Below are 12,721 nucleotides of genomic sequence, written 5' to 3' on the forward strand. Positions count from 1 at the left end.
AACGGAAATCTACGCACCCACCGGAAGTCAGGCAATGTCGCCTGTGACGGGGGCGGGGCCGCGTCCGGACCGGAAGAGGAGGCATGCGTATCGCGGCCCGGGGCTCCTGTGAGCAGTGGAGAACCCCGGGCCCGCCAGCAGGAGGTTAGGCGACATGTTGCGGGGCTCCCTTGACCAAGAGGGAGCCCCGTGAAAGGAGAGCTGCAGCGGCGGAGTCCCCCGAGATTGCCCCGGTAAGTTAGAAAGGGCTGGGGGGTGCGGTGTGCGGTGTGCGGTGTGTGGGGGGGGGCGAGGGGGGCAGCACTCGTGTGTCTGTGTGCGTGTGTATGTGTGTGTGGGAGGCTGTATGTGCGTGCGTGCGTGCATGGGCGCTTCTGTGTGTGTGTGTGTGTGTGTGTGTGTGTGTGAGAGTGCGCGTGCTCGTTTGAAATCGCCTCCAAGGCGATGCGCGCGGCCAGCAGTGTCTCCTGGAAAGGAGACACGGCAACAATAGGCTGTCGGCGGACACACGCTTCCGCGTGTGCAGCCGAGACCTAAAAATGAAAGAAATAAAGCATAAACACATTTCAAACAGCTTGTTTTCAAGTTTCATTATTGGGAACACAAGGAAAAGTATGTTTGAACAAAATCTTCCCGTCGGAGCTTCACTCCACTGATAGTGCCTTACAAGAGATCAGAAATAAAATGTATTAACAATGAAAACATAATTCAATTGAGTGACATACTTAATATTAGTTATATGGCCCATACGTATTAACATAGCTGAACATAATCATTATTATTTTTTAAATCTTCAATGTTAGCATCTTCCTGTGATTTATAAGTACATATCCCTTTTAGTTATACACTGAGGAACCATCAAATCACGATAGTTTGTGATATAAACCACGCATGTGGTCCTATTGGAAGGAACGCATGTTCTTTCATGTAATGAGACATGAGTAATGTTGCCTCCTGTGTTCTTATATTCATTTTACTGTCATAAGGGGATTTTAGCTTCATCTTTGTCGAACATTGTAATATTATCAAGGTCATGTGGCATCACTTCCTGAGAGGAATCAGTGTGAAAAGTCATATTATGTAATTTATTGTGATGTTGTTGAGGACTAGGGATTTTGATGTCAGCTCCAGTACCCCTAGCATTTTTGTAAATCGACACCCACCTTCTTGTCTATGAGTTCTTCATAAATATGGTATACCTACATCATCAACCTGCCTTAATTAAAACTTCAAATTAGATTCAAGAGATGAGATGCACTCCTAGTAATCCATGTTTTAATCTTTCTTTCACCATTCGGACTTTAACAGCGTGCAATGCCAGCTTCGCTCTTCGTCTCGTTGCGCTGTTCAACATGACAAATCCACACAGGAACCCATTTTGATTCCACCAGGCTGCACAGCCTAAACATAGTTTGAATCCAATTAATCAATTTTATATGCTTTTCTCTTAATATTTTCTTCATTATTTCAACGTTAATTTTATCCATTTCTATTCACTTGTGTTCAATTCATTATATTCAATCATAACTTGACGTAGATGTTCATGAAAACACAGGAGTGTAAAATGGGTTTCACATGCCATGACTTTATTCCAACAACCCAATGCATTTCGGGAAATACATTCCCTTCATCAGGGGCATCTACAAATACCAATATATATTTCACATTAGTTGCCAACTTCATGGACTTGATAAAACACTTCACTAAGTTGAGGACTATAATCATGTTTTCCAAGCGTTTATAAAATTATTCACCATATATCCAATCCATTACCTCCCCACCATAATCTCACAAGGTAAACCCAGCGCATTAAATTAATTAAAACTTCGGCATCTAGTAGTTTTCCCAGTTTTGTTTCAGACACCTTTAAATCCACACCTTTAAGGAAACAACATTTTAACAAACGCCTTCTTAAACGCGGGATGGCAAAATGGATACATAAATGGATTAAATGAGGGGTTAAGAAGAGTGAAGATGCTAGTTCTTGTTTCTTGCTACGCTATCATACTGTCCCTTTGTTAGTTTGCACCCCACAGATGACTAGTTGGAATTTGAATTCATTGTTGACAGTTAACTAATCATCACTTCAGAGGCAATGGAAAAACACGGAAGGTCCAGCTGGATATTGAGTTAATTTCACTGACTGTAATAATATTTCTGGTTTCATTGGATAGAGTAATTTCGTTTTTATCTGTGCTGATTTTGTTCACACCAGCGTTTATGTTCAATATGATGTATTTCTTGTGAGGGCTTGTTTTATCGCAGTAGCATGAACTGCTGTGAATTCATTATTTATGAATATTAGTTGCATAGATGTGTTCTAGACACGCTTTTTTATATTTAATATTTCTTGATCACGGCAAGGGTGGTGGTGAATTAATGATTGGTTTTGGTTTATGGATGGGCTAATGTGCTTCTATCCAGTTTACTTATTCATTCATGCATATTGTAGTGGGGAACTGCATCGTTAGGTTTGAAATACCACTTTAAGTCTTGGAGCTCTGAAAGGGAAGATCACAGGGGGTAGCGCGGGCTGCATCGCATTTTGTGATGCAGCCCACACTACGAAATTCGTTTTATTAATTACATTGTTTACTTACCTCCAATTATTCATACTCCGGTTTTTAGCATCCCCCACCCTGCCCCTCTCCGCCCCGCCTTTCACCCCACCGCAACTCCCTCCACGGGCCGCGGCTGTAAGTAGATACATTACACGCCGCTTGAGCCAGCAGTGAGCGAACGCGCATGAAGTTAGAAGGCAGATGAATATGGCTCCTAAGGTAATTTGCTGAGGGTTTTACATAATGTTAGTTGGGAATGGTAACTTCAATAACTAAAGGGGCCAGTACTTCAAAAGGACTCGGGAACATCTTTAAAGGTTGTAGGGGCCTTGCACTTCAGTTTGCTTAGGAGTTATTTTCATAAATTTGGCTTGACTGGTGAAGCTTAAGTGGATTATGTTATTTTCGAGATGGTGGGTGATTGTATTGCTCGGAGGAGTTTAATATTGTTTTGTTTCCAATTACATGTGGTTTTTGGTTTGTGATTGAGGGGTAGGTGGGGTTAATGCCCCAATTACTTACTGGTAATCTTCATTACTCCAAGTTAGTCTTCCTCGCCACATGACTTACAAAGTGAACTTCAGCTCCACACCAGAACGCTCCAAAGCAAAAATATGGTGGTCATGGAGTGTATGGGTCAGCCATATTGGGAAGGGATGGGAAGGGATGGGAGGCATGGGAGGCTGACTTGTTTGCTTTGGAAGGGTTCTGGTGTGGAGCTGGAGCTCACTTTGTTAGTCATGTGGCGAGGAAGGCTAAAGAGGAGGTTATGAGGGTCACATGATTACGTTTCATTAGAGTACCAAGTGAAACTTGCTTTGCATAGTAAGTTTAGTTATCTTTTTATCTGTTTCAGTAACCCATGACGAAGAGCCTTAAAGCTCGAAATGCATTAGGTGGAACACAATGAGCAATCTCATTAAGAATGTTTTTTATACACGTGCTGCTGTTAAAAGTCTGGATGGATGACAGGAGGCATTTGAACATGTTAAATAAAACATCAGTTTGGAACTACACTGTCTCTGAAGTGATCATAATACGTGGATTAATTTTGGAATGAAGTATGGATATCATCATTGGTTTACCTTCGAATAAAATTAGATACCCATCGAGAATGACTGATCGTGAGAAAAAATTCCTGAATTACGCAGTGCGAGGGATGGGTGCGCAATGCTACTTACCTCTTCTTCGTACTTCAATATTGAACTGTGACTGGGGAAAATTCACAGAATCTGTTTGCACGCAATAAGGCGGTTGTGCTATTATTATTATCATGAACACATTTAAGGGAAGGAGCGAATTCTTACATTTCTTGTTAATTAAAACTTCGGCATCCGGTAGTTTTCCCAGTTTTGTTTCAGCCACCTTTAAATCCACACTTTTTAGGAAACAATATTTTAGCAAATGCCTTCTTAAATGCGGGATGGCAAAATGGATAAATAAAGGGATTAAATGAGGAGTTAAGAAGAGTGAAGATGCTCGTTACATCACTCCACTCTGCTGGTATGCAAACATCTTGACAAATTGTACCAGCAATCAAAATCAATGCGTAGGGAGCCCAACAAAGGCAAAATATAGCCACAAGAACTGATAAAGACTTAGCAATCTTGATGTCAGCAGACAACAAAGGGCTGGGCTTTGTACTATGGGGTATTTTTAATTTGTTTTCAGTAGGTATCTCTAACACAGTTACTCCATTCGAAGAGTCTGTGTGCAGAATGTGCTTCATAGGTCCACTTTCTTTTGAAATTGAAGGTCGAGTTGTACTACATCCTGGTCCTGCAAGTGAGTTGCTGTTGGCCTCATTGTTTTCCAAATCTGGAATGGTGAAGATGGATGTGGTATTGCTCTGAGCATTGTAATCTCTTGTAGGAACAACTAAATGCTTCTGTTTTGCCCTTGTACGAGTTTTAATGTTGATGTAGATGGTCACATTCAAATACAGAATAACAACAAAAGGTGTAAAGAAAAATATTGTTGATGTACAAAGCCTAAGGTAATGGTTGTAATAGTATTCTGGGTTGCACTCTCCCTCTGAAATATTGCTGTAGCCAGCTATGTATTCCCATAAAAGAATCACTGGCCCATAAACAAGGAAGGCAAGAATCCACACAGCAGCCATCTTCAACACAGCAGGCTTCAACTTGTGTTGCTGTTCTCTGTAGGCAGCCTGTAAAATAATGAATACATTTAGAAAAAGAAATATATGTATATATTTAATTCCGAAAATTTTGAACCCACTTTGCTTCTGTGCTGTCCCTTCCATTTCTAAATCTTTCGGAAAGACAGCTTTTAGCTGTCTATTGTCGAAAACCTCTTGTGGACCAAACCAAAAAGTACAGCTGTCCTCTAGGTTGTTAAGTAAAAGCACCGAACAGACATTGTTTTTTTCATGTGGCCAGTTTATTAGGTTTTATATTTTACAGTAACAATTTGTGTTTCCTTTTACTATGTTCAAAGGAAAACTTTAGTAAGAAATATTTGTTGTCAAACTTTGGGGCATATTTACAAGCCCCAATTGCCACAGAAACATCTTTTTACGACGTTTCTGTGAGGATAGGGGCTTCACCTTATTTACAAGGAAGAGTTAAGCCACATAATGTGATTGATTATCTCCTTGTAAATAAGGTACCCTTTTACGCTATATTTAGCGAGAAAGGGGTGGGCAATGTGTGTTGCAGTGGGCGTTTCGCCACAGTACCCATTGATTTTGACGCTGCCCTATATCTACAAGGGTGGCGTGAATATGGAGAGCATTAAAATTAGTCATAACAGGGCAAAACTAGGAGAAATGCTATATTTCTTCTCGTTTTTGCTGTTTCTATGTGTGCTGCATTGTGCAGTACATATAGAAACAGCAAAATGCAATTGCGATTTGCAACTTCTATCGGTGCCGCACAATGCAGCCTACACAGGAGTTACAAATCATCATTTATGATTGTTTATGTGCAGGAAGGGACACCTTCCTGCACATAAGCAATCATTTCACTTAACGCAGACACCCTGGCACCATGGTGCAAGGTTGCCTGCGTTGGTGCTAGCCAGCTTAATTTAGCACCAGCTCTAGGGGAAATGCAGGAGTGCCCCGTATAGTGCACCGCAATAGTGCAAGGGCACATGCATTATGGCTTGGTTTTTTTTGTGCATGTAGGGATACCTTTCTGCACAAAAATAATCCTTAGAGGCAGAATCCTCTTTCTCTGTGTGCTGCAGAATGCCACACACATGAAAAGAGGAAGAAACAATGAGAAATACAGATATACTAATGCAAATATTTCTCTTCAGTACTCTTCTGTAGGGTATGCACACCATTTCGTTGCAAACCCCTGCTTACAAATCTTTGTTAATCTGGTTTTGTGTCAAAATACATGGGTTGATGCATGGCAATCCTCATGCTCCACCCATGTTACGCCACCTCGATGCAAAGTAATGCAAGGGAGCGCTATGTTCTGCTTTGAATTACTTTGTATTTACTAAACAATGCAAAGCCATGCCAAGTTGCTTGGCATTGTTTAGTAAATGCCAAAAATTACTTTGCGTCAGCACTGCACCCGAGAGTTCTGAACGCCTGGTGCAAAATCATAACAAAATCTGGTTTAACCGTAACACCAAAAGGGTATTGCAATTGGTGGGAAGTCAAAACATGTAAACAGCCAAGTAATCTTAAATGTTAGAGTACAAGAGTACAACAGTATAATTTATTAAACGTAGCATCAAAAAAGAACAAATATATATTAGAATAATTCGTTAAACATTACAATTTTAAAGCAATTCATTTTGTATGAACAAGCTTAAGCATAGCTATATACATAACACATATCAACAATAACTATTGCCCCATAAAAGGTTTGTACACAAAATGTGATGTCAACCATAATTATAGCACCACAAATATGTTCTAGCCAGCCCTTATGCTAGTTGTTTCCACAAAGAGGAATTCATCAGCTGAAATAATTGAACCACCAAAACGTGTTTATCTGACAATAGTTTTTCCTTTCTTCATATCTGGCATTCATTGATCAACTAAAATAGTATTAGAGGGGCGTGGCTGGTTGTGCTGCGGAATGGCTGCTTTGTAAGCGAGCTCTGCCGACCGAGACATCATCCTGTAATGATCCGTACATGCTGAGGGGACGAAACGCTGCAATTTGCACTGCACAGTGACCACCATAGTAGCAGGCATCTGCGGGGGGAATCCTGGATATTTGGACTGCCTACCTGCCGAGATATCTGCTCCGAGGGCCCGCGACCAGAGGCCGCCATCGGGCCATGGTGCCGGGACATGGCTTCCCCCTCCCACTCAAGGTCGGTGTTTCATCTGAGGCTTAGGAGTGCGGCCTGCATTGCTGGCGGCGACGCTTTGAGATGTCCTGCCGATTTTGGGAACTGCTGTCGACCCTGCAAATTGGAGGAGATCCCATCGCCTGGTGGCTGATCTGACGTTGCGGGAGCGCTTCTGTTGTGGAGGAGCCTGGGATCAGTCGACCGGGAGGTGCTGCTGTAAACGTGTTGGCCCGGCACTGGATGGACGCCCAGCGGAGACCTGCAGCTTTGAATGTGCCGGGAGACGAGGCATGGATGCAGCGCTGGAGAGGCTTCTTTCCAGAATTGGCCTCGTGAGGACCTTTGGGCATCTGGTGGAGGGAGGTGAGCGTCCCGACCCGTGGGCTGCCATTTTGAGGAGGTGTGTGCCCGAGCTGATATCCCTGGGCCACCTTGCACTACGCTGCTACACTGGCGTCTGGAGCTGCATGGACTGGCTATCCAGGTGGCATTGGAGAGCAGGTGAGGCGCGAAGGTCTGCGCGGGCTGCTGACGCCCAATGATCTATCCTGTGCTGCTGACCGACCGCTTTCTTGACCGCATCACTTCAGTGGCGCAATGTGGAGGCCTGACTGCTTGGGGAGGTCATATCGTGCCTGCTCTCTGTGCTGCTCACCCACGCTATCTCAACTAATATTGGTGAAATTTTCAAGGTCCTCAGTGTGGAGCTTGAGCAATTGAATCTCTTTTTCCAGTTGGGGGATTTTAGATGAGATATCCTGAATGTCACTGACACGCTGTTCTAGATTAAGGACTTTACCTTCCATAGTGACCCATCTCTCCTCAATCTGCTGCAGCTTCTCATTAGTAGCAGACATAAAAGGTTGTAGACCCCGTACCTCCTCCAGGATGGAATCCAAAATGGGATTCGGAGATGTGTGAATAGGGGAGGGGGGGTCATTTTTGGGTCTCTTAGGTTTGGTGCCTCTGTGAGACGATTTACCATTACCCGCATCATGAGACATTATGGCACCAGGAGGACAGGACAAATTCCAGATGAATATGGAGACCACTGAAGTGAAGGATGCGAGACTAGCAGAAATCGCAGAGAGATGAGCACAAAAACAGAGGATTGAAGAGCACACAACGAAGGTACAAGATTATATAGGTAGCTGCAGTTCACTCCTTGAGTAAAATGACCAAAAACCGCTGTGCACAGGACTAAATCCCACTCATGAATGACAGGGAGCTCTGAATCAGCGACAATGTCATGAAGAGGAGTAGAAATAGGAGAAAGTAGCAAGGTGAAGAGTTTCCTGGCAGAGAATATCAGTCATGGACGCAGTTTGTGCAAAGAAAAATACAATTCCATTCCACATCCTAAAATGGCCGCCATAGCCTTAAAGGAAGAAGCGCTGAAGAGACAAGTCATTATCATGGCATGCTGGAAGCTGCGCTCATTGTCGAACCTGTTGTAGAGACAGGAAAAACGAAAATCGTCACCTTACTGGAATGCTGGGGGGGATAGCGCCGACAGTTGTAGATAGCTGGAAGGCTGATGAAGGAACGCGGGCACGGCGGCTCAAAATGGTGGCCGCCCGCGTCCTATGGTGAGAGGAAAACGCCGGAGTTCGTTACTGCTTGAAATCGGCACAGACGTCCCCGAGACCGCTAGCAGTAGATGGAGCCCATATTCCGCCACATGTACCTCTTAAAATCAGGTATCTATCGGCGGTTTTGAGAAATTCATGGCAAGAAGACGCCCGTCGCTCTACGGAGCTCACGGGAGATCCGTCGTCTCTCAGCGGCGCGTAAGCCACGCCCCCCCTATATTCCAATTCTGATGTTAGAGGATCAGATCACTTAATACAAGTCAAGTCTGGAGATAAATGGAAGACCCATTTAACACCAAATGTGGTTACTATGAGTACCACGTTATGCACTTTAGCCTATGCAAGGCACCTGGTCTATTTGGATGCTATCCTTATTTTTTTTTAAAGATTATGGAAGAACATGTACAGCACATTCAATCAACTTCAACTGAGACATGAAAACATTTTGTGTGCTAAAATTGAAGAGTATATGCTCCATAAAGATGTCCTCAAACGGTATTCAAATAGAAGAAAGGATAGTGGAGGTAGTGTTGCAATAGAATGCTCCTACCATGTTAAAGAGATAGACAGTTTTTGGGGGTTTACAATCTTTTGCTGTAGGTTTATATAAGATTTATCTTCGGTTGTGATCCCAATAACTCGACTGTTTTCAAAGAAAGAGCTGCATTTCTTCGGAATGAAGAAACAGGAAAGGCTTTCCAGGAATGTAAGAGGAAGTTTACACAGGAGCTCATCTTGCAGCATCCAGATAAATCCAAGCCTTTGTGCTAGAAGGTGATACCTCTCAAGTTGCTGTTTGCGGAGTTTTGTTACAAAAGCACACCCTAGTGGCATATATTTTGTGCAGACTGTTACCCGTAGAGGAAACTTATACAGTTACAGACCGAAAGTTCTAGCTATTATAGCCATCTGTGAGGAGTGGCATTATTATTCATTCAGACCTAGGTACACTGTCACCATACCGCCAGTTCTCAAAAGTATGCACGTTTTGAAGTGTAGCAAAGCATTCTCAGTGAGACAACTGAGATGGACTCTTTTTTTTTCAGACTATGGGGCATATGTACAAGGGGCTAACACCACCTTAGCTGCACTTTTCTGACAGTTTTGCAGCAATATTGTTATCGCCATATGAACAAGCTGTCGCTAACTTCTGTTAGCAGCAGTTTTCCAGCAAAAACAGCCATTCTAAAGATCGCTAATTCTGTTAGCGATAAATGACATACAAGGGAAGCCTTCCCGTGCAAAAGAGACTGCTAACCCCACTTTGCGATATTTACAACAGGATTCTTTAAGTTTGGAGGACCAAAAAAACTGCCTCTAACTGCAGTCAGAGACAGTTGTTTAGGATCAGAAAATGGCTGGTCTTAAAAAGGGAAATAACCCTTGGGGCCTCATTTCAGCAGATTATGTTGCTGGACCGCGCTGTAAGCAATGTAGCTGCGCTGCCCTGTGACAAAACTACGTGGCAGGACTGCACACCATCAATAAGATAGTGCGCATTCCTGGGCCTCACTCATGAAAAGTGTTGCAGCGCTGAGACAAGACAGCGTTGCAACACTTTTCACTAGCCCCTTCCATGACACAAGTAATGACAGACACATCTGGAATCCTGACGTATCTGTCTGCGATAAAGTCACGCATTGCTGCAGTCATGTTACAACCATGATGCAACTCCAGCAATGCATGGGGAAGCCTATCCCTGTGGCACTGCGTTACCCCTATGCCTGCTATCATGCATACGCCTGCTATCATGCAGGGGTAAGGCACTGATGCAGTGCTGTACTTGAGGGTTGCCCGGCTTTCAGGACACTTGGAGATCCATCCGTGGCGTATGCGTGCTGTGTTGTCATCATCTGTAAGTGTTGGCGGAGTGGTGGTGCTGAGGAAATTGATGAGACGTACTTCGGTGGCCTTGGTCCAGCTGTGAGGGGGGGCAATGATGGCAGTTGTGTACGGTGATTAATTATCATGGAGAGAGAGAGGACTGGATAGCCAGTCCGTGTCCCCAGGGAGATTATATGTAATCAATAAAGGACTGGTCTATTGTTAATAAATGACTCAGAACTGTATGTATTGGGGAACGGATTGTGTTCCTTCATGAAGCCCTCACCCACCAACCTAGTTGGTGGCAAGCTTCATCATCGGGCCCACCCAGTGACACCGAATGTGTCCCGAGTGTGCTTCAACAGAGAACCGCTGCAGCTGAATAGGATTCTGAAGGGTTGAGACTGCCATTAGTGGTCCCTCCCTCTGCCGGGAATCTCTATAGGGGCATTTGCTTCAAAACAGCAGCTTATGCTTGGAGAGGGAATCCCACCTCCCACACGTAAGGCACCTTAGCGCGTGCAGCACATTTTAAAACCATGTAATCACTACTAGTACAACCATCACATTTCTATTGGTCCTGAGGAAAGCAAGTTTAATAAAGACCTTGCTTAAACATATAGACCTACCATTGGATGCAGGAGTTCATAATTACCACTCCACCTACATCCACAGCCTTGTTTTTAACGCTACCAAGAGGCCCGGATATTAAAGATAGCCCTTTGGGCACTGGGACCACTGCATAGTTTTGAACCTGTTCACTTATCACTTCACTTTCACTGCACTCTCAGTAATATACCAGCTCCGCTGTAACACAGGCGTTGAAGCACACCCGGGACACATTTGGTGTCACTGGGTGGGCCCGATGATGAAGCATGCCACAAACTAGGTTGGTGGGTGAGGGCGTCATGAAGGAACACAATCTGTTCCCCAATACATACAGTTCTGAGTCATTTATTTACAATAGACCAGTCCTTTATTGATTACATATAGTTGTGTACGGTGGCTATGGTGAAGACGTGGTCTATACAATGATGTCAGTCCAGGATAGCTTGTGGTGTGTCTGTAGTTGATATTCCCGCTGGCGGAGAAGACGTGCTTTGTCGTGTGTCCTGCTATGTGGCTTGCTGCGGTGACTAGCTGCTTGAGTCTGATGTTGGGGAGCAACCCCAGGAGGGGGTGGTGTTCTGGTCACTGGGGTTGTCCAGGTGGAATTTGAGTTCGCCGAGTAGGATGTAGTTGGTGGATGGGAGAGCCTAGTGTGCAATGAGGTCTACAATGGTATCGGAGAATGGGTGTCCATGGCCCGGGGGCCTGCAGATGAGGGTGTAGCAGAGGATGGGTTTGGGGTTGGTCCGCATCTGGAAGTTAAGGTGTTCCATGGTCAATGTTGGGTCATTAGAGTGCGTGGTCAATCAGAGTGTAGCTTCTGTAGGTGATGGCAACGCCTCCTCCTGGATGGTCAGGGTGGTCCTTGCAGGTGATTTAGTAGCCATCAGTGATGGCAATGGTGATGTCCGATCTGGAGCAGATGTTGCTCCTGGCAGGCAATGTGGCATCCAGGGTTGATGGCGAGGAGGGTGCTGCCGCGTTAGTGGTCGAGTGTCAGAGAGGAAGGATGCTTGGTGCTGAGCGTGGTACAGGGGCAAACGTCCATTACAATGCAGGCATTACATCGTAATGCCTTTACAACGCAAATCCAACAAAGCAGGTGATTTACATCGCATTCCATTACAACTCATTCTGGGGTCAGTAGTGGGGCATTTTAAATTTTTATGGTTGGTATGGGTTTGGGGTGCCGGAGATTAAATGTGGGGTGTATTATGGGGTAAAATTTGTAATTTGGGGTGTGTTTTTGGATCAATCATGAACATTGGGGTGTGCATTTGGGTCAAATATGATTTTTGGGGTGTGTTTTGGAGGCTAAAAATGAATTTTAGTGTTCTGGGTTTGCTTTGGGGCGCAAGGGTTAGTTTTAGGGTTGCACTCACTGAAGTGGGAATAGTAACGTTTACATCTCTGCAATTCAACACCTTCCTTACTGTTGCAATATGCCTAGTAATGGTATGCATTGTAATGGAATGCGATATAATGGTATGCGTTGTAACTCCATAAATACCTTTGGTACACCAGTGGTACACCCCCTGCACATGGCTGCACAGTGGCTGCCACTGAGAAGTGCTGCGGGTGGCTGGAAAGCTGGGAGGTGGGAAACGCCGGAAAGAACACTGGATGGGGCATGGGCATGGGAGTTTGTGTGTGAGCGAGTGTTATAAATATTTAAATGAGAGAAATCTTACCTCGAGGCTGGGTCCCTTGTCTTTGTTGCTCCTGCTCTCCTGAGTCTGCTTCCAGGAACAGGAAGTAGGCAGCCAGACTCCCTCCCCTAAACCAATCACAACGCTGCAATGCTGCATTGGGATTGGTCATTGGCACCGGGACGAGGCATTCAGCCAGGGG

At 44.5% G+C, this 12,721-nt stretch overlaps 1 protein-coding gene across 1 annotated transcript in view; it reads right to left on the reverse strand.

Moving 5' to 3' along the window:
* Positions 1-979: 979 nt before the first annotated feature.
* The window catches only part of LOC144828065 (histamine H3 receptor-like), a 37,229-nt gene continuing 25,487 nt past the window's right edge, over positions 980-12,721 (reverse strand). The window contains exons 4-5 of the mRNA XM_078686202.1: positions 4,255-4,731; positions 980-1,048 (exon numbers count right to left, since the gene is read on the reverse strand). Of these exons, the coding sequence (XP_078542328.1) occupies positions 980-1,048; positions 4,255-4,731 (546 nt within the window). The remainder of the gene's footprint in view (positions 1,049-4,254; positions 4,732-12,721) is intronic.

Source organism: Lissotriton helveticus, chromosome 4_1 (genome assembly GCF_964261635.1).
Source record: "Lissotriton helveticus chromosome 4_1, aLisHel1.1, whole genome shotgun sequence".
In the NCBI taxonomy this organism is placed as follows: domain Eukaryota; kingdom Metazoa; phylum Chordata; class Amphibia; order Caudata; family Salamandridae; genus Lissotriton; species Lissotriton helveticus.